Genomic DNA, 23095 nt, shown 5'->3' with positions numbered 1-23095 from the left:
TTAGGTTTATCAGACTTCAGCTACTTATGTGTGCAAGTCCAGCCTCATGCCTCCAACACGTCAGAAACATGGCTCATTTTCAGAGATAAACAATCTGGCTGTGTGGAACTCGATCACAGCTGTTGCAATAAACATACCTCACTATTCAATGCTAGCACAACAAAATCTTTCAGAAGGAAGCTGCCTGCTAAAGGAAAATAAAACTGCACACCCAGAGAATAAAATCTCCAAACCTGGTCCAGTCTCCCAGCAAAAGCCTATCAACATCCTTCCATCCAGTGACTATGGAACTCACAGACATACATGATCTTGGAGACTTAGTTCAGACTAATTTTTCAGTAATTTCAGCTCCCAAAAGACGAGTCTAACTAAAGCTATTCACATAGCATTGATAAGATTGGAGAAAAAACACTCCAAGTTAAAGACTAATCTTGGATCAATCTGCAGCCTTGGAAGTACCATGAATATGACCTTTCCTTCTGTGAGTTGCCATGTTGTGAAAATTCTTACAGATGAACAAGGGAACCTGTTTGCAAAACAGGAGGAGTATGGAATAGTCCTTATATTAGATTAAAAGAAGGAAAAAAAATGCCACCATTTTAAGAACATGGTGAAAAAACTGTGCTGTGATTACATAGAGGAATTTAAACTGTGAAAGTCCATTTGCAAGTAAGAAAGATCAACATCTACATACAGCTTATCTATATAAAAGATTTTTTTCTTAAAAACATCTCTATCTCACATCTTCACCAGGGTCAATTTAAACAGAAAAAAAAATTATCCATCCACATAAGCATATTTTGCAGGTGACTTCAGAATGTTTGCCGATCATTATACAAGTTCATGGTTTTACTTGTAAGACATGCAAGAATTACAAGGTTTGTAGAAGTAACTCAGACTGAGAATGTGCAGGTTCACTGCAAACATGCACAACACCTGACAACCCAAAGACCTTGATTCTTTTTTTTTCTTTCAAGTTACTGAAGGCATTTATAGGTCCTTTCAATATTATTTAGTGAGTTATACTGAGTGCCTGTTGTAAAGAATGTGCTCTGTGTATCTAAGTATGCAATAGTCAGTGCCTAGCAGGGAAAAAAATCAGTGAGCATGAGCAGCCTGAACAGACAGAAAATGTCTCATTTCATTGTTTGTTAAACAGTTTACTGCTTTTTCTCAGCTTAATCCTTTCTTGTGCACTCCTGTTTATGTCTCATACTTGAAATGTGTCTACATTAGACCATAGTTGCCTATGAATGTATACAACTATTCCTATAAATTAATTCAATGTCTCAATAAATTGAAACTCAACATGATTCTTTTTGTCTTCCAACAAAGCACGCTTTGAAGTTTGCAGTTATTCACAATAGTTCCCAGAGAAGTTTTCAGCAAAGAAGTCTTGGTATAGTCAGAAAGAATGACCTTATTTGATCACAAACTGAACGCAGCAGCTGTGCTGCTGGCAGAAGATCTATAACATGCACTCATGGTCGCTTCCCTGCCTCCATCATAATCCACTATATACTGATCCAATTATTGCACAAAAAGCCTTTTTCTTATAGCACACTCTCCTTTTCACTTCTGTCTCACTCTGGATTGGAGAAAAAAATTTCTTGCAGATGGAATGCTTACTGCTTTTCAAATATTTCGTGTGAAAATGCCATTTACACCCACAGCTGCTACTGCCTTCTCTTTCTCCCTCCTTTTACAAGACAAGGAGGGTGAGAGGACAGAGAGAGAGAGAAAAACCTAAAGAATTTTTCAAGATATTTAAATTTTAAGTTCATTGTGTTATATATATATTTTTTTTTAATAATTAGGCTCATAGGACAGATAACAGATTTTGATTTTGTCCTGATAATTTACAAGACAATTTAAAACTTGAATCTTGCAGGGAATGCAGAGGCATGGAAGTGTCACAAACTCAGCTTAGAGAGGAACAGTATCTCAGGTGAAGTTTGTCAATGCATTACTTTGCACTTTAAAAAAAAAAAGGAATAAAGTGACTTAGTTTGATGAAGAGTTGGAAAGTATGTTGCAATATTTTCCTTCCAAACAATACAATTGTGTAACTTTTCTAAGCTTTTGCAGTTAACATGTAAAACAAATAAACAAAACCCTTGGAAAAAAAAAAATCAAAACCTAGTGCCATATTGGAAACCTTGCATCCTAAACATCTGCTTCTTTATTCGCTTTTCAGTTACACTCTGACAAGCAACTAAATAAAAGCCTGTCTACTCATTCCCCCAGCCACTTTTCTTAGATGGAAATAGTATAAGGTCCAACTATGCTGCAAAACCAGACATGATGGAAAGCACTTAGAAGAAGAAATGAAAAAAACTCTTTACAGGGCTTATATGTATTCTACCACATGAGCCATCAGTAATCCCCATTTCTGCCTCCAGAGCAAGGAATAATTTTTCCAATGAATATATTTATCAACAAAGACAGAAATAATTGGATGACACATTTGAAGAGGAAGGAGCTCTTCCTAGCTACACATGTGGAATGGACAGACAGGCAAAGAGAACCTGTGTTACTTGCTATATAAAGCTTAGAAATAAACAACCTTTAATTGAACATGCTTTTCAAAAAAACTTGCTTTTGAACAATCTTTCAGTAAAACCCTCAGTGGTTCAAAAGCACAGTGAAAATGCACCAAAAAAAGAATCATTGTTATTCTTTCACTTACATTAATAAACCAGTGCTGAACAATAGGAAGGTACAGGGTGAGAAGGTCAAGAAATTAGAACCAGTTACTAAATTTTCAATAAGATTTGTTTTTATACTCTTACTGCTTTCTTACCGTAAAAGCATCCCGATTTATTAAGATACTATTCACATGTGACACATCACAGTGCAACCTCTACATACAGGGAAAAATATACAAGAGTCTTGCAATTTTATTTTTTCTTTGATAGACAGACACTTGTCTTCATAAAAGAATGTATTCCTTCAGGGAAAAATATGCAAGAGTATGTAATCACTCAGCTATTTAACCACTGTGCACCCTTACATTTCTTAGATTTACTTCAGTTATTTTTTTGTTTATTTATAGCCTTTTTGGTCAAGGGCTTTTATGGATATATCTTTATTTCATTCATTTATCCATTAAGATTCACAGTATTAATGAAAATTATAATATTCAGAGAGCCACTGAAGGAATAGTCACATCAGCATATACCCAATATACTGTGTCAAACCAAAATCACACACTTATCAGCCCAGAAGTGTAAAATTCTTTGACCAATATGAATATAATTTATTTAATTCTTTAGGGAGCCTGAGGAAGGAAAATCTAAAGTCTAAATTACTATTTCCCTTATAAACACTATCATCTCCATGAAACTATTGCACTAAGTACAAAAGACTAAGCTACAGAAAGCGTTCCAAGAAAACCCAGTCGGAGTTCTGGATCCCACTGGAATCAGTGCTGGTTGGGAAGTTAAACACTTTTCTGGATTTCATTATACCCACCATTCAAAGCCTGTTAGTCATGGAACAGAGTGCTGTTATCTAAAGGAGCGGATTCCTGGGTCAGCCTGCCCACCACGGCACTGAGCGTGCACAATACCTGGATGGGAAGCATGGCTGGAGGGAAGCTGAGGACTGAAGCTGTAGCAACCAGCTACAGAAGTATTTGATGCTTGCTTGTGTTCCTGTGTTTCTTACTCTTCTGCAAAATACCCTTATGATTTTGTTTAACTGTGCTTGCTGAAACATATTTTTTTTCCAAGCTGAAACATGTTTTTTCATCAGTAGGATTTAAATGAGCAATTACGTAAGTTTTGCAACATTTTCAAACGCTCTCCTCAGTCTAGTGGAGCTAAAACAGATTTGGGGAAACATTCACTAAGAGCTATTTTAGGTTTTACAAGGGAAGCTCAAAAGATTGAAACACGCTTTCCTATGCCAGACAAAAATTTGAGTAAGTTTAAATGTAGACGTTTGTTTCTGAGACAACTATAAATGTCTCACAGCACTTACATACTAACATATCACATTCAACCAGCAGAAAGAATCAGCAAGCATGAGTCTACCTGTGAAAATGAAAGTTATAACCCTAAATATTAAAATAACATTATACACAGGATTTTTACTGCAAAAGGAAAGGATATAATGAATCTCTAGGACAGGAGAGTCCCATAAGTGATGCATTTCCAGCATTGTCTTTGGAAAACAATCCTGAACTACACACAGGTTCCTGAAGACATCTAGGGAGGAAAGGAATGGGAAGGGAACAGTCACACAAAATGCCCCCCTATAGTAAAGAAGATTTTTTGCCAAATCAAAATCACTTCCCAAAAAAACCTTAGTAGAAGAATACAGGGAGACAAAACAAAACCACTTTATTGTTTGCAAGTGGTAAAACCCAGGTGCAGACAATCAACATTTTCCCTCTGTGAGACTGAACTAATTCTGCATCAACTTGTGACAGAGGAAATCTACACTTTGTCTCAAAAATGGCAGGAAAAGACACATCACCTCAAGTATTACATTTTGTGGGGTTTTTTTGTTGTTGTTTTTGCTTGTTTGTTTTGTTGGGGGTTGTTTGTTTTATTTTCTCTTTTGAATTTGGTATTTCTGGGGGCAGAGGGCTGGTTTTTTGAAGAGTATCACTGCATCTTGACAGTGATGTTTTGGAAAACCATTCACTCTTTTACAGCCATGGAAAATGCATGTAACAAATTGCAAAGTTAAGATCAGAAAACCATGCACAGCCTTTTTCTCTTAAATGCCTATAATATTTTAGAATTTCATTTTGTTTCTCACTTCATACTTTGCACATCAAATGTTCTGTCCCTGTCCTTAATCCATATTTATTTGTGACCTGTTCTTCCTCTGGTCCCACACAAGTTTTTGATCTTTCTTTCTTTCTCTCTGGCCTGTAACCTTGGTGCCTGGTTCATCTCTCCCTACTTAGAAGGATTTGGCAGATCTGTTTCCTTTCCCTCTTCCTTTGGTGGCTGATAGGTCTGGTTGATTTAGCCAATAAGACTTTCCTTATGGTGTTTCTTGATTTTTCTACTCTGCTTATATACCAACAAATCCAGTTAGAAAAAAAATTGTCTTTAAAACAAGAAGGTAGAATTGCTCATCTGTGAAAGAGGATGAAAACTTCAGCTCAGTATCAACACAAAGTATTCAATTTCCCAGTGAGAAAACAAAAGCAACAAATCCCAAACAAAAACCCAAGGGTCTCCAAAGTGGCTACCTAAAAACCACAGGTCACATTGTAAAATTCAGCTTATTTGGAAAATGAATTAATGCTTGTATAGCTGACCTATTTCAAAAATCTTATATTTTGTGAATAATTTATGCAACTTCTAAAGGAAAGATAAGACTTAAAACCACTTACACTGGAAATCTAAATTAAGATTATAAATTACTGAATCATTGTTAGAAAGACTGTATACTTTATATAAACTTCATATTTCACCACAGGAGAGAAATAAAGAAACCAGAACTCTGGCTCATATCTATTTCCTTAAATGTTTCAAATGAGAGAATAATCATAACTAAAAGCAGACTATCCATGGATTCCTGAAGCCATCTTCCAAAACCAGCCACTATCCAACAGGTTACATGTGCTAAGCAGCCTGTTTCCCAGACACCAGCAGTAATGGGTCCTTCTTCCAGTAGTCAAAATCAGCTTTGTTTTTAGTTTAGCAAACTTTCCTCTTTTCAGAGACAGAAGGTGGCTTACATTATCTCTGTAATTCCTGTCAAGGAAACTTGTATATATAGATATAGATATAATGACATAAGAATTACTTCTTAAATTCAGCCCTAAAAAATATGCATACAATAACACTTTTTAAAAATAATCTATATTTTTGACTTTTTAAAAAATAGTATTTATTTTTGACTTTTTGGTCCAGCTTTTTGAAGAGAAAAGCACTTCTGGTTTCAGCGCTATTAAAAAAATAAAAGCGAAGGCATAGAATCTTTCACATGAACATTATCAATTTTACTACATTGGTCCAGTTCCTCCTCAATTTACTGTATTTCAAGGTCTGCTTTTCCCAAATTAAAGTGAAAAAATACTTCCCCTACTTTTTTTAAAAAAATAAAAATACTAATGTGAATGTATTGGGAAAAACATACAAGATGGGCAACATGTAGTCCCTTTTTGGAAAATACAAATAAAATACAGGTGGCAGAGAAAGAACAGTCTTTGTAAAAAACAGAACAATGAATCCAAACTAATTTTCCAAACATTTCAAAGCACTTACACATGTGCGGCTTAAGCCTCTTACAAGTGCCTGTGAAGTATTTGACCAAAATATACAGGGAATAAAATGTATTGTGTGTACATGTCTCTGAAATGTAAGAGACAGGAACCTGAAGTGTACAGTGTTAACATCTGGAAGAAAGTGTAAGAAGTATTCAGAGGAGCAGGGTTGTATCTTTAAAATCCTTCTTAAGCACTGGGATTTGCAGCCCTCCCACTATCATTACACTCTCAGAGAGTCCATAACTGAAGAAGCTGTTAGGACTTGACTTTTACACATCCATCTACAGGGAAAAAAAAATAAAAATAGTTTACTAAAAGGACAGCATTCTACAAAAATCAATCTCAAGACAGACACTTTTATCTACTTTTCTTCCTCAATCAATACACCAACCACATATGATAACAGTTGGCAGGACATCTTCAAGGGAAAAGTACTCCAAGGTCAGCTCATGAAAAAAAGCTTTTACAGGATGACAGTGGCACTGTACCTCCTTTGGCTGCTGATAACATCATTGCTGTCAGCTCAGCACTGAAACAACGATTCCAAACATGGCATTAGTACAATAAATTCGTTCATGCAGTATAAGAGGGCAGAAAAATGCCCAGAAGTATGGTAAAATTGCTGTATTTCAGCAACCTCTTCTCAAGGACATTTGAAGTACATTTTACAGGTTCTACAGTCACAAAGACAGGCAAAAAAGCCCAAGAAATTCCCTCATGACTCCAGGCCTTTCAAAACACCGGTCCATCTTTTGACTTTTCTTATCTCACATAAGACATCTGTCTAAGGCTCAGTAACCCAGCAGTTACACAGAGTACCCGTGGATGTCCTTTCAGTCAGCATCAGGCACACATAAAGGAACTACAGCCCATTTCTCAATTCTCTATGGCCCAGGAATTCATGTTTCCCCCTCACTGTTTTTATCAGATAAAACTGTATTGCATGATAACACAAAGTTCTCCACAGCATCTGAAATAGCTACTCAACCCCAGCAAGGACGCTGCAGTGTTTATATTGCATCTTATGTTCTTTTTCAGTCACACTTATATTTAATAACAACAAGAACAAAAATTTACATTTGTAGCCAATATCTGTATTTTCCATTTGGCAGTTCTGATAATTTCTCTCACAGAGTAGAGCTAAAACTGACTTGGCAGGCTGAATTTATCAGCATTTCATCTGCTAAACCATTCCAGCTAGAAAGCCAGCTATATTGTCAACCATTTAAAGATGGAAGCTTCTACTTGTATTATGTGACAAACTCACAACAAACACAAAATCAAAACAAACAAGAAAATGTAAGTGGGGCTGGGGGGAGCCCAAACAGATCAACATTTAAAGATTTGGTTTTTTACTCCCTAAAACAGAAATTTATCTAGTGCCAAGTACTTCAGAAAGAAAGTTTACTTTTTTAAACACAAAATACACTTCCCAAGTTCACCAAGCATCTTCCACACTACTGTACCAGGAAGGAAATAAAGCACAGTCAAGAATTTCACCTGCAGTTATGGTAACCGCCAAATGTGACAGCTTTTCAAACACTGACTCCCAAAATACGTGTGTGCTCATCACTACCAGAAATACAAATTTTACAGGACTAACTCAGTCTTAAATAAGAATTTCTGTAAAAAACACCACAATTACAGAGGTCAAAATTTCAGGAACAGTTGTACTGACAACAGACAGAAATAAAATTTGTATAATTCTGAAGACAAAACAGCAGTAAAACCTGATTGTAATGGCAAAATATCTATGCTTATATAATGAAATATTTTGATAGCTTTGCTATGCACTGTATCCATTTGTAGATTTAATAATTCCTTGTTTATTAACAGAGTCGTTATAACATCCTATTTTAATGCCAAATCCTTCAATCTTTTTTAATCAACCTAAGCTTGGATCTGAAGACAGGGGGAGTCTCCATTAGTTAAATGAGATTTCTGATGCTTTATTAAGGAAAAGATCTCTGAAAAATACAGTATAAGTAAAATTTTCTACCATTAAAGATCTGATTACTTCACTGTTGATCCTCTCAAAGAATCACCTCAACACTCTTTCTTTCTTTCAGAGCTTTCTCCCTCTAGATCCTCATACCTGATCCTGAAAAAAGTTCTCATTTCTAAGCTAGAGCCCTCAGGTCATCACCATTAATGATCACTACCAAATTTAACGTAATGAAGGGAAGTGTGCATTGGTTGACAAACAAGGGTGTTGCATTTCTACTACACCTGCTTCAGAAAAAAGGACCGAGTACTGTGGTATTACAAACAAAATAAGAAAAAGATTGGGGCAGAATAGAAAAGGAGATCTCATGCATTCTACATCTCAATATCTTCCTGAAGATGTGGTTATGAAGGACAAAATGGGATGGGAAGGTGGACATGGAGCATCACTCACCATTTCCTGAGATGCATACTTTGGATCTTCAGGATCGACTGACCAGTAGCAGTAGTCAAAGCTGAAGGCCACAGTTTTTTCTCTCATGTCCCAGCTGTTATCAAGCCTACTGTCAACCTGACAATAAAAGGAAAAAGAAAAAGCAAGTCATTCTGAAGCTGACACAAAAAAAAAAAAACATTTTCCAAGTTAATGGGAAGTTTATCTTGTGGAAAGGGAAAAGAGTTAAACCTCTTTATTCAATTTTCTTCTTGATGTTAGAGTGAGATGGAGACATCCATGACAAACCTGCTAGAGTATTTTTACTGAAGGGCTCATTTACTACAGCCAAGGTTCTCCAAGACACATACAATAGACACAATTCAGCTAATCTTCATAAATTCTATGTATTGGCTGGAAAGCTTTATAAACCTTTTGATATTTCTCTGAAATTCTTCTACTTCACAGAGAACCACATCACAGAAATGAGGCCCCATTTGATAAGAAGAAAAGAATTTTCTCACTGCATAATTGAATATGCAGGTCTTTTCCCCAATTTTCCTTTGCTTTGTCATGGTTGCAAGCTAATGCTTCTGTCACTGGGACTACACAGTGCAAACTCAACCTTTATTGCCTACTAACAATGACAGTGAAGCCTTTCTAGCACAAGAATCAACAATCACTGAAATTAAAGGAATTGTATAAGTATTTCCATATAATCTTGCCCAAGTGATCTGTAATAAAACAGATAAGCTTATGAACACTCAAAGGAGGAGAGTAATGAGTCAAAACATGCTACAAAACACCTTATATATGTAATTTTGATCTGATTGGTAACTTTGTTATAACCTCAACATTCACACTAACTTAAACAGAAAGAAAACATGCAGGCTCCAGAGCTCTCAAAGAAGATGATGACTATACTCAGTTTATTCTCATAGGTCTTAGTATTTTACCAAGGCCTGAAGTTTAGCTTTACACAATTTGCTCTATTTCCTGCAAATCAATTGCACTCTGAGAGAAAATACAAAAGGACAAAAGATACAGGGGGGAAAAAAATGATCCAGATGTTAGTAACAGCAAGATATGCAAAAAATCCTAAACAATTTACCAACAGCCTTGAATAATGGCATGCAACAAGGATTGCAGAAGCTTTGATAGCCATAACATACAGACAAGGTAACTACCTGTTATGTCCCTTCTCAATTCCTACCCCTCGCCCAAAACACACAAACTAACCCCAAACCAAAATAACCCCTCCCCACGCTTCTGCTGCAATAGTTCTAGGGCTGTGCCAATTTAAACTTCTCCCTTAATATTTCTATTAGAATGATCCAATAGCCAAGCAAACAGAGAAAATTATCAGGATGTCAGGATTCTTATATGGGAAAGAGGAGAGAACAAAAAGCATACCTTTATATTTCTGACTTTCGCCACTTTGTCATCAACTTCTACAATCACTCTTCCTCCTTCTGCTCTCTCTCTGGAAACAGAACACATTTTAAAAACCCATTTAAAATATAAAAAACCAGAAAGGTGCATGTCAAACTACTAAACTTCAGAAATTTATGTTTACTTCAGCAAACCACAAATCAGAGCTATAAATCAGATACTTCAGATATCAGATACACACAGATAAGACTCTGTGACATGAAACAGAATTTGCAGTTCTGCATTCAGGTATCTCAATAGCAAGGGGCTAAAAAAACCCCAAGACTGAGGTGATTAAAGAGCTCTGAAGTGTTTTTCCTGAATACATTGTTAGGATTTCATTTCTATTTAAGAGTTGTTGCTTTAAATTACTTTCACAAGGAAGTAGAGTGGAGCAGTGGTAGACTGGCTGTGCTTTGTGGGGTAGGGATCCATGTCACAGACTTGTGAGTCACAAGAGTCCTCAGTGCAACCACTGTCTGATTTTTTCCACTTAATCCAAAGTGTTTGTTGTAGTCCTCAAAAAAGTACACTCTAGGAAAAAAAAAGCACCAAACAAAAAGTAAAACAAAAAAAACCTGCCATGAAATGTAAAATGGACAGGATTTCTTCAAGTGCAAAGGACCATGCACTCATATATGCTGTTTAAATCTGTCATTGGCAGCAGCTGTGACTGGGTACTACAGACCACTTCCACATCCAAAATAAGTCATGTTAGAAAGGAATGAAAAAAGAAAATGGACAAAGAAAAAACAAAACCACAAAAACAAACAAACAAAAAACCACACACACACAAAAAAGAGAAGTTAAGAACAAGACAAAGATGCTTTATGTTTCCTCTGTATTTTGCTTTATGGTCTGATACTGACAAATCTTTTAAGATGCAACTTTCTGATAAAGTTTTGATGAAGACCATTAGCTTTGTAAAGCTGTAAGAAATCAGTTTAGAAATAAAAACAATTTTGTCCTCAGTGCAGTTTTGTCAAATTTTATTAATATTAAGGTGAAGACACACTGTCATTCGTGGTTAGATGCATATATATATATATATATATATATATATATATCTCCTGATAATCAGCTGGATGAGTGTCGTGAGGTCAGTTAAAAACTAGGTTAGAGAGAACAAGAATTAGAAAATTCAAACCCAGCAGACAACTGCTCAGTCCTGGCCCTAGACCTGTAACAGATTCCTTTATATGTGTGCAGAAGAATTTAATCCCCCACCAATAACAATCTGTCTCCATTGAGGACCCTAACTTCTAGGTGGCCCAAAGTACATCATCCCCTGCTTTTGGGTCTCTTCACTAGTCATTTTTTTACCCCATGCCTTCTATTCCAAAACAAGATTCAAAACAATGCTTTAGGACACTTAAGGCTTGAAGACAATCACTGTAGCATTTGAACTCTCCAGGCATAAGAGGTTTTAGCACATTTCTGAGCGTAACTGTTTCCATTTTGCAGACAGAAGTAATGCTTTACCTTAAAGTCTCTTGCTGCACATTACTGATTTTTGAGGTACCCTCCTTGAGACAGACTGAACTTGGTATTTCCTGTAGTACAAACTTACATGTGACTCTTCACAGAAAATACAAGGACAGCTCCCAGAGATTTTAGTTAAGCCAAGAGTATTGAGCTGTTCAGCACATCAGCCACCTGAGCCCCAAGTCATATCCCAAGAGAAAGGGAAGCACATTATGGAGAGCTGGGTACCAAATGTCCCATTATGTACAGCTGAGTACAGAACAGAGGTCTCATAAGGCTCCCTAAAGAACAAATGAACAAGGAACAGTGCCTGAGGATACAGGCTGGGAGTACCTAAGCTAGAAATGTGCAAGTGATGCATTTAAACCTGGACATGTGTAACTTTATAGATGTGTTGACAAGCAAATGCTTTCCAATGTAAGTTACTCATGGGGCTTTGATATCCATGTATAAATCTCTGCCAGGTGAGCTAATGGACAAAGCTGGTGATTACCCTGTACAGTAGATCTGATTTAAGAGACAATGGGACATTTTAACAGAATTTCACAATAGTTTAAGAACAGCAGAAGACAGAAAACCAGAGGGATCATTTAGGAGAGAGCTTGCTTTTGTTACATATACTCTTTCCCTCACTGCCCAGGTGTGAGCTTGACCCTATCCTGTTTCCCAATCCCATGAGCATCCTTAATTTTCAGTCCTTAATGCTCCAGTTTTACCAGCCGAAATAGTTCACTGAGTTCCTATCCTTCTCCTCCTATGCATACACATCATTCCCTACAGATATGTGCTATGTGTTCTCACTGGCATCATGTCCATCTTGCCCAGGGCATTCTTCAACTGCTCTGCAGGTCTTGTGTCCCTCCTCCTACTGCATTGTAGCTAGTCACTGATGTCTCTGCTCCAAAGATACATAACCCTGCTCCTCTTGTCAGGTCTTCCAGTGTCTAACCCAAGTTTACTTGTACACCCCACTAATAAACTGGTGTTTCCTCCTGGACATGTGCTGAGGTCAGCAAACAGATTACTGGGAATAAATCAGAGAGAACACCTTCTTGTCCAGGTCCCATTCTTGGGCTTCCATTGTGACTTGGACAGCACTGAGCCTAAGCTATTAAAGCAATGCTCAAACAATGAGTTCTTTTTTTTACATAAGGGGATGATGCAAGCATGATTTGGTCAACACTGGAGAATTCAAGCTGAGAGAAAGTAGAGCCCTTAAAATTTTTACCTGCTACATTACTACAAGTCTTCACTGAGCATGTTAAAGAGTTTTAATGGTTTAGAACTTGGGCAGAAATGGGTAGATTGAGATGGGAATCACATCAGATTTCAAATTTTAAAATTAATTGTGGAATTCAAATAAAAGGTTCCCCAAAGTAGCTTTTATATGCTTTAAAACGTAATTTCCCATAACCTTATCTCCTGAAGCAGCTGAACTGTTCTGGGTGAAGCTTAAAAATAATTTTAAGCAACCTAGTCTGGAACAGGCTTTCATGAATAGGACATTTGTTCTCAAATGGGTGAAATCTGGAAAAGCTTTTAATAGTTTTAAATGCCAGGGTGTTCTAGTTGCAGAAGTAAGGCAACCCCAACAACAAACAGTGGCCTCAACCCCAGCTATGATAATTACGTGAAACTCACTGCCTTCAGTCCACATGTTACACATAACCCTCTGAAAAAGTGACTTTTCTCTGTGGGTTCTTCTAGACCTGATGCTCTCACAGGCTACAGTCATTACTAAAGATTAAGGATAAGGAAGAAATTCCAAACATAAAATCTTTGAGATACAAAGAATTTCTGGATCTAAAAAAAATTGGACTGGCATTTACATATCTATTATATTAAAATAAACATAAAATAAACCTGGTAAAACACAATACAAAATGAAATTGTCACCTTTTACCAGGTATCAAAGATTCCACACTATGCAGCCACAAAGCTTAATGCAGCAATCAAATACCTTCACTTGAGTCACACAAAACAAGAAAGCCACAAGAAGATGGGGACAGAACTAAAATCTTCCTTAGATCTGGGTGCATATTCACAGCACCCAGACTTTTATCTTAATTCCAGACTGTTGCTGAAAGATGTAATTTCTCTTTGCTGCTCCAACTCCCCACATGTGTTTCTACTTTCTAGCAACCACACACCCATGCAATGACTCATATCAGCTGTGATCAGGAGAAAAAAACCAAAATAAATAATCAAGGTGTCACAGGACTCTCAAGCCCTTCCAGAGCCCTGAGCCCAGCAGTCAGACAACCTGCTGAGCCAAAGCAAGAGAAAGGGCAGGAACACGTGGTGGTGGGAATGGAGACCCTTTCCTTCTGCTGCAGCTTACAGCCAGACCAGGGAGCACCAACAAAACACGAACCTGGAGCTGCCAGCTCTACAGGCTGAGCATTGGAACTCCCTGTAAACACACATTTATATCATGCTTCACTTAGGTACAAAACATAGAACCCGGGGAAAGAAAACACAGTTTCCTATCTAAAGCCCAGGAGGAAAAACACTCACAGCTGTTCCAGCTATTTTGACCGTAACTCCAAATTGCAAACACTACAAAAGCTCTTTCAGCAAAACCTAAGTTTGTCATTACAGTCTTACATGCAAGTGCAACAGTTTGCATTTGAATGATAAAGCAATCCATCATCCTTAGGAATGGGTGCTCCCCATTTCTCCCCAGATTGCTTTCTCCCCACAGGTTTGAAAACTATTATTTGTACCCATAAAAATCAACTTCAAACTTCTCTAGTAACACTTTTGGCTTCTGCCACTTAGAAGTCACTGTGGTCCTAACATTTAGTTTCCCCATCCTCTCTGCTCCCCACTTCCTGAAAAATGCATGCTGTATTTGGGAAATGCCTCTCCTAAATTATTTTCCATGAAAACAAGTTCCCTGGACAAGGAAAAAGCTGTACAAACAGCACTTGATGGTGCTTGTCCCAGGGAAGACCTGCATCTTCTCAGTTATAGAAAGCTTTAGAGAAATGCAGACCCAGCAACAGAGCAGTGGCGTAAGTAGAGAATGGAGTGGCAGGGCTGTAATGGGGAGCTACAATGGAGACCTGGCAAAAACAAAGCTGCTGCAGCAATCCAGAAAATACAGCCAGTCCAAAGGGACTCTCATAACATTTCCTGTTGCTATGAAAAATAATTTTTGCAGCCAAGATGTAAAGCTAATGCAACCCCCCCAGGGACAAAGACACTGCAAGAATGAGCCAGTGGGAAAGAATCATGGGAGGTTCAAGACCCCCGAGAGGGACACTTCCACAGCTTGCTGAATCTCACTGAGATGAGTTCAGACACAGAGCACAGAAGTGCAAGGAGGTATGCAGAGCTGGAGGAAGCAGTGGGTGGAAAGAAAGGGGGAAGTTGTTTTTTCATGCATTCTAAAATTTGCCCACTTCTCCTCCACCCTCTCAAGTAATAGTCAGGCACTTGGAGAACAAAGGAAGCTGACTTGTTTAAAATTGCCTGTTTGTTTTAGGAACGTGTACATGTGATAAAGCAAAAATACTGCAGTCATTAGCAGTAGACATCTCATGCAACAAAACAGCTTCTACAAATACAGGCCAGCAAAGTATTCACCAAAGTTATCAAACATACTAAAGCAAATATATACAACTCAAGTACAAGAAAATTTTTGAATTATTTTTTAAAGAAGCTTCAAAAATTATCTTGCAATGTAATCACTGCAAGTACTTGATGTTTTCCTGCCAGTTCCCACCACTCAAGCTAACTCCAAACCCAATCTCAACCTGTACTGAAGCATAGACCCTGAAAAGTAGCGTGTCAAGTATACCAATCCCTCTCCTCTTGCAAAGGCTCTTCCAGAAAAAAATGTGGCAGGATGTATACCATCAGTTACCCCTGCTGTCTCTTGGACTGTCACTTCCCAGGACGTGACCCATACCTGTGACAGCCTATAAGTAAGGCAGACATTTACCACCTGTACCTGGGGACACTTTGTGCCACCTAATGGCACACCTATGCAATCACCATGCCACCAGTTTATGTATAATCCTGAGGAAAATCAAGCCCAAGTATTCCCTTGGTCATGAAGTTTAAACATTTCATGGGGAAAACTTCAGTTAGTCAGATTTATCTTTTCTTTCCCTTAACAGTATGTTGTTTGGTGTCTCAGGCTCTTGTTTATTGGCAGCCTTGGCAGGAGTGTCTTTGAGAAGCTGCCATCTTTGCACATCTTGAATGACTGACCAACCTTGGCCATGGAAACAAAGCAACAAACTATGCAGGGCTTATTCTCATCTCTGCTAGTCTTCAGAGAACATTATCCCAAAAAAATGGGTTGAGGATATACCTATTGGGAGACCAAGGGTGCAATGAGGAGAGCACTAAGAGTCCATGCTGCTCCATCAAAAATTGTAGAGAATATCAAAGCTTTCAGCCATTAGAGCTTCTGCACTCTACTGACATGTCAAGGTACCTCCAGCCACAACTTTTCCAAACACAGCATCCCTCCACAACACCAGCCTGAGATGTTATCTCCTTATACCTGCTGCTGTAACCCATCAGGGTCGAGGTGCTGATGATATGAATAGCCTCACTTTGGCCAAAGCAGGATTTTTTTATATGTAAAAATAAAGTATTGACAATCAAGTAAATTTATCTGAGATTCATTTTCAGTGTTTCTCATTATTCTCATTATCCAATACCATTTTGGATATTTCTCTTTAAAGTCAAAACTGTTTCACTGTGTCTTGCAAATGGGAGTGCACAGCTGGTCAGCAGTCCTCTGACCAAATTCAGAACAGATGTTTATAAATAATTCTAAACTCTCTATTGAAGCCAAGTACACAGAGTTCACCAAGACAGCATACTGCTGTATGAGACATGCTGCTCAAGTAATTTTTTGAGCCTACTCCCAGCTGCATGGAGCTTTCATTGGATTTCATAATGCCTAACACAATCTGAAAGTCAAAAAAATCACCAGTCCTAGTGATTACCATTATTCTTGGGTAGTTTCCCTCATTCTCCTTTGCAAATACTATATAGCAATAAAAATATCGGTATTTGGTGCAGATATAAACATGAGTCATCTTCCTCGATAAATCCAAGTCGGAAATACTCCTGATGATACAGCAGTGCTTTGAATTATGGAATAATGGTGTTTTCTTTTTATGCAGAGACATGGAGGAGAGGAGAGAAGAGGAGAGAAAAAAGTCTTTTTCATCTGTCATACCACCAGCGTTCAAAGAAGCATGAAATAAGGAGGATTTAAAACAAAGCTTCAGTCCAGTCAGTGCAGTTTCATCCACTCTTGATTTCACAGCTGTTTACTGAGGAATGACATAGTATAATTCAGACTTTTGCATCAAAAGAATGCTGTACAGATGCCATGTTTTCCATGCAAACCAGAATGTGGATACAGAAGTTAGTTTTCATTCCTTGAAACCAGCTATTATGTGAATGGCCCACCTGGGGATCAAAACTACAACCCCGGTGTTATCAGCACCATACTCTGATCTACTGAGCTCATCTCAGGGTCATGCAGAGTTCTGCTCTTTTATGAAACTAGAAAGTCTGCCCTTTACCAAACTTAGAAAACTTGGTTCATGCAACTTCAAGAAAAATACACCTGGGAAAAGCTGCTGATGCAGTACCCTTACAAAGTCACAGATGTGTCTTATGGAAACCACCTGCTAATGCCAAGAGAAAAGAGCAGCCACCTGGACAGCCTACGTGAAACTAAATAATAGGCTAAGTAAAAAAAAATAACTAATTTAACAGAGGGAGGAAAAGATGTCAATACAACCTTAACAGGATACACAAGTGTGTTAAGAGACATTTGTTTGGAGAGGGACTTTCTTTATAAAAGCAAAATTAAAATCTCAACTTTTCTTTTAAAAATCCTGGTTCTGCTGTGGAAAAGAAGTTTGAAATCACGAGCAGTGCATAAACAATGCAGTTCATACAGATTTTGAGACAGCAAAAAACTCTTGGAGACCTGAGACTGGTCTTTCCCACCATGCTTCTTCCCAAAGCCCATGTTTAACAGAGGAACAACACTCACTCAACTATCACAGCAGATAAAAGTAGATAAAAGTCTGCCATTTCTCTATGAGTTAGAGAGCAACAGCACCAAAGTCACCAGGAATATATATATATATGAAAATATACAAGGAGAACAACAAATTCCAATCTGCTGTTGCTTTAATTTTATTTTGATAAAGCATTTAACTTATGTTATGCATAAGATTCAAGGAATTGTTTTCTACAAAATTTATTGCAAGTTATCACTCTTGTCAGCAGTAAAACACATTGCTGTATCTAAATTCTTGTGGTTACACATGAACATGTAGAATAGCTGAGAGCACAGTCTATAAAAGAGCAATAAGTCTCCCTTACAAAATAATCTTTTCTTTGTTTACTATAATGTGATTACAAAGAACAAAGGAGATAGAGCACTGGCAAGCCTAGTTGAAAAAGTAAAAACCAATAGTAATTCACTTTGCATGCTAAAATGATCTGAAAGTAATTATATTTTTCCACATAGCTTTTACTTTGAATAGATTTTAAATACTCACATTGTGATGCACACGTCATTTGAGATTCTTTCTCAGCTATTCAGTGAAGCTATGATCAGCACACTGCTCAGGTTAGCCTCCCACACCAAGCCATTTTCTGGAAACTCTGAGTGAGAAACTCCCTAAAATTCCCTCCCAGGCATGGGCTTGCTCACCTGAGTTCTCAGGACCTCAAACTTAACTCCTCTTTCCCATCCTTTCCTCAGGCTTCATTAACTGCTGCATTCCAGGAAGGCAATTAGAGGAATAGTTCATGCAGAGCAGCAAAAATGAGGAAAACAACTGTTGCAGCTCAGACTGTGATAGTAAACACCTGCACAGCTGGAAGTGTGCTTCAGCTTTGCCACCTGGGACTACCCAGACATTTCTTTGATGCTTTCATTTGCCAGAGTGTGGAGGACAAGGCCAAGAACTGAAGGGACTGGGGAATACATAGCTGGCCAGGAGGCTTCAGGTTACAGCTCAGAAACAATGCAAAGCAGAAAAAAGGCAAAGGGCAGCTTTTGGATCAATTAATCTGTTTAGCAACTCTTTCAGGTGACTGTGAGGGTCATAGAGAATGGGAAAGTTCATTTATGAGTTAGTAAAGACACCAGGAAAGACTCTCCCAAATAAGAGCTCTCTCCCAGACCAGAGAAACAGCTGAAAAGTGGAGATGATCTTTTCAACAGCATAATATATCTTACGTTTTGCTTGGTCCTGCACAAGTAACTCTCACACTTCAGGGTACTATCCCTGAAGCAAAGTACTTTAGAGTTTAAAAAGCCTCACAAGGCAACTTGGATGCCCCAGTGTCAAATTTTTAACTAACAACACTATAACTTTACAAGTGAACCAAAGAAATTTGCTGTGAATGATTTTACCCAGGTCTCAATCCACAATTCATGAAGGAATGCAATATCTTCTAGTCACTAGACCATGCTAAGAAAAGAATTTTACAGAAATGCATGAGAATCTTCATTGTGGTATAGGGAAGGTTTTTTTAAAGTTCTTTCCTATCTCTGAGATATGTAGCAGCTCTCAAACTACGCTTTGATAAAGGACTGAATCCCAGGTACACACAAATGAGCTGAGACCAGCTGGATGGAGGGCACAAGATGTAGTGGATCAGGGAGGGAAAGCCATGAGGCAGCTGTGCTCCATCCTGGTCCCCATATGACACTGCCCTGATCATGTGGGTCACTCCTCTCCCAGAGGTCCCATGCACAAACAGCCCTCCCTCTCCTTACATGACACGGCTGAGAGTCTCAATAAGAGCAATCAGCAGCCCCAAGTAGGTACTAGATACAACGTTGGTTATCACAGCAAAGGGACAAACACGTTTGAATCTAGCAGCACATAAAAACTAGCATTTGTTTCAGCTGGCCTACGTAAAAAAGTGAAAGGACATGTCCAACACTGCAGGGGTTTCTGTGGCATACAGACACCCAACACAGTATTAAGAGAGTTATCCAGGCACAAGGAGAGCCCTGGACACGGTACTGAAATACTTGAATACTTTCTCAGCCAGTCACACCATTTCCAAGTCTGGAGGGTGGGGTCTCCTATCACAGCGCCACACTGCAGACTGCAGTGTTGGCATCCTCCACAGAGCCATCAAAAAAGAAAGAGGAACAACATTCCCAGTTCACATAGTTACATGCTAGCATTCAAAGTGTTTCCATCAACAGCTTCTGACTGACAGCCAAAAATAACATTACTCTTTCCTTACAAGTCTGACATCCAAGATTAAGATTAGACCAAGCATTAAGACATCCGGAAATAAACCATAAAGGGATTTCATCACTTCCCAGCTCCTGTTTAATACCTGATTATTACCTATGGCTATAGACAATTTAATGCACCCATTCAGGCTTCCATATTTCATTCTAAGGGAGAAACGTATTTACACAGAGCAAGTATCCATGTAAACACAAAGTAACAAATCTTTTTTAGTATGAAGAATAGTAAATGTCTAATAAAGATTTTTAAATATTACTCCAGGGAAAATATTTGACTGAATTTACACCCAACACTGTATTTTGTTGATAAAAAAATCATTTAGTCTGTTAGAGAATGACTAATAGCATTATGAATATCACTGGCTATAGGCTGTTCAAACTTTAGGCAGTGGAAATGCAGTAGTTCTGCATTTTGTGTAACCATGCTTGCTTTATATCTGTCATGGATTATTTGACCATAGGAGTTCTCTGTCAAAGAATGCGCTGTGCTGGTTGCTATACAGACACAGAAGAAAAAGACCTCTCTTTGCCTTATGCTAAAGAATAAGAATTTTGACAGCTCCTGAATGAACATTTTTTAATATCTGAATTTTCAGATGCAAAACCACGGTTCATCTGCAACTGTAAATTAAATGAAGAGCAGCAATGAGGAAGTTCATATGATAGCCTAGAAACAACCAACTGACCCATGAGTTCTAGCCTTTGCCTGCAGCTTTCCAGCTTCTGGTACTCTTAAAAGCCAGATTTAGTATTTTTGGCTGGAATGGAGAGTGTACAAATTACAGTACTTCAATCCAGTTGAACTGAAATTTTTACTGCAGGAAGTCTCCCTTTTTAAAACACCTAAAACATCATAGAAGCTGTGGCAACATGGGTACCCTGTTGGGGCAATTGCAGAGTGCGTGTATAGAGATAGCAAGAGGTTTGTGTGATAACAGCATGGAAACAATATAAGAAGCTGGAAGAGAACAGACCTTTAAGCCCACTTAGAGTTTTTTTCCAAAGTCTATCAAGTTTACTCGAAGCCTTCATATATTTGGTATTTGCCCCTAAGTCATTACATTTGATCAATTTTGTTCAAGGCTAGAAAGAAAGTTCTCATGTCAGAGCCTTCACAGAGAATATACAACCACTTCCTCTTCCCATTTATAAAATACAAAAATCCATCTAAAAATGCTTTTGCCGAGGCAGCACAGTAGAAGGTGCAACTGGTCTATTGCTTTTGGGGTCAGACACCATGCGATTGATCTCTGCCTCCCTTCCCATCCCATCTGTTTCACCATCACGAGTTGAGTAGATGGAATTAATTACCAGTTTCTCCCTGCATTATCCCCTGAGTTTCCACTCTCACCTTCATACAAACATTTCTGTTTCAGCCTCAGATTAATTCCTCCCATGTGCAAGAAGCTGCCCACCTCTCTAACCCTACCTTCCTCTCCAAACTACATCCCTCACCAAACAGCTGGCCCACACTGCCTACATCAAAGGTTTTCCTGTTTATCACACCTTATCTGACAGTTACAGGTGCTGTTTATTGCTATAATGACCTATTCACTGTTATGCACTATTTAAAGCAGCCCATGCAGGAAAAACATTAATACAGATGTGGTACAACATTCCTCACCAAGCAGATCTAGTGAGAGGGAAGATAATGATAACAATCAACTAATATATCCACCACTACGGCAACACCAAACAATAAAAGGTTAACAATAAAAGGCTTACTTCAATGCTGTAACTCTTCTTAATAGGCCAGATAATAATTTAATAGATAATATCTATTAAATTCTGTTCCATTCACAGCTGTTCAACAAATCAGACCTATATAACCCAAGCACGATTTTAAACAAAATTGTGCACAGAGTATCTTTAAAATCAGTTAGCTTTGACATAAAGGCAAAATGTGAAAACCTGTAAATTAGTTTGCGCACTTCCCTTTCTATTAATACTCGCAGGCTCATTTTGGGTGGGATTTTTCATTTTCTTCAAAAGTCTCTAGAGTCTTTTTTTGAAAATAAAATAAAAATCCATAGCCAAATAAGAACAAAAGAGTTCAAAATATGCTAGTGTACTGCTGGCTAAATGACTAGGCTAGTTTTCTGGCTGGGCAAATCTTCAAAAATCATTTTCTCTACTGCATGAAAGAGTTATTTATCACAAAAGTCCGTGCAGTCAGAAGACAACACGAGGGACTCGTGCCAAAAAGAAAGGCAGCATCAAATCCAAGACTGGCCCTTAGAGCTTGTACCACTTTTCAAGCCATTCCTGCTGGAGTGCTATAGCATTTCTCTAACAGGAGGAGCAAATTGCCAGCCACTGACATTTGGGCTGCTCACTTTTTCTCCTTCTTTTCTGCTCCGAATTTCCAAAGTCTGCAAGGTTTTAAGCATGTGTTATATACAAATAACACCAGAGCATTGTGCTACGGCATCTTTTTTTTTTTTTCTTTTTTTTTTTTTTTTTGTGGGAGTTGTCTTCAAGCTGTAATGTGTAGCTTTTGGGATTTCCACTGGAGCCAAGCAAGCCGGGGAGGGAGCGGAGCTGGGCGACAATGGGAATATCCGGCTCTGCCTCCCACTGGAAAAAACAGCAACAACAGAAGGGGAAGGGAAGATTCCTGGACACCGCATGACAATTGTCCTGTTTTGGGGAGCTCAGGAAGAAGGAAGTTAGCCTAACAGCCCCACTGGGTGACCTTTCCAAGCAAACTTTCCAAGCTATTTAGCGAGGCGGCGGGAGGCTGCCACTCCTCCTGCCGTACCGCCGAGCTCCCCAGGTCCTGCTGTCCCTGTCTCAGCCGCGGCTGAGCCGCTCCAGGGCGGCGATCCCCGCCCGGCTGCCGGGACCGGCGCCCCCCCCCCCCCCGGCCAGCAGAGCCTCCCGCCGCGCCCCGCCGCGCCCCGCCGCACCTTTTGCTCAGAGGCCGGACCCGCACGGCGACCTTGACGTTGGCCATGGCTCGGCTGAGGGCCGGCAGCCCCGGCCCCGCATCCCGCGGGACGGGGAGGAGCGGGAGGAGCGGGAGGAGCGGGAGGAGCGGGAGGAGCGGGAGGAGCGGAGCCGCCCCGCCGGGGAGGGCAGGGCAGGAGAGCCGGCCCAGGCAGCCCCGTGAGGGGCGCACGGGAAGTTCCCCCGGCCGAGAGCAGGCGCTTGGGGAAAGGCTGCCCGGAGCTGCCGTGCGCAGCCTCTCCAGCATCCGAACCGCGCTTTTAGCCTGAGACAGGGGAGCGGCACCCCCAAAAACGCCTGTTTGAACCTCTTTTACTCGAGAGCTCAACGCCGCCAACACGATGAA

The 23095-nt window shown here is 39.1% G+C and overlaps 1 protein-coding gene across 1 annotated transcript in view; it reads right to left on the bottom strand.

The window, feature by feature from the left end:
- The window catches only part of STARD9 (StAR related lipid transfer domain containing 9), a 96158-nt gene extending 73370 nt beyond the window's left edge, over positions 1–22788 (bottom strand). The window contains exons 1-3 of the mRNA XM_014251875.2: positions 22710–22788; positions 10026–10095; positions 8634–8750 (exon numbers count right to left, since the gene is read on the bottom strand). Of these exons, the coding sequence (XP_014107350.2) occupies positions 8634–8750; positions 10026–10095; positions 22710–22756 (234 nt within the window). The 5' untranslated portion in view covers positions 22757–22788. The remainder of the gene's footprint in view (positions 1–8633; positions 8751–10025; positions 10096–22709) is intronic.
- Positions 22789–23095: the final 307 nt, after the last annotated feature.

This window comes from Pseudopodoces humilis, chromosome 7 (genome assembly GCF_049639895.1).
Source record: "Pseudopodoces humilis isolate 2021_Gansu_Grassland_sample_001 chromosome 7, ASM4963989v1, whole genome shotgun sequence".
Classification (NCBI taxonomy): domain Eukaryota; kingdom Metazoa; phylum Chordata; class Aves; order Passeriformes; family Paridae; genus Pseudopodoces; species Pseudopodoces humilis.
Note: the sequence above shows the minus strand (reverse complement) of the source record. Positions and strands in the feature narration are given on the sequence as shown.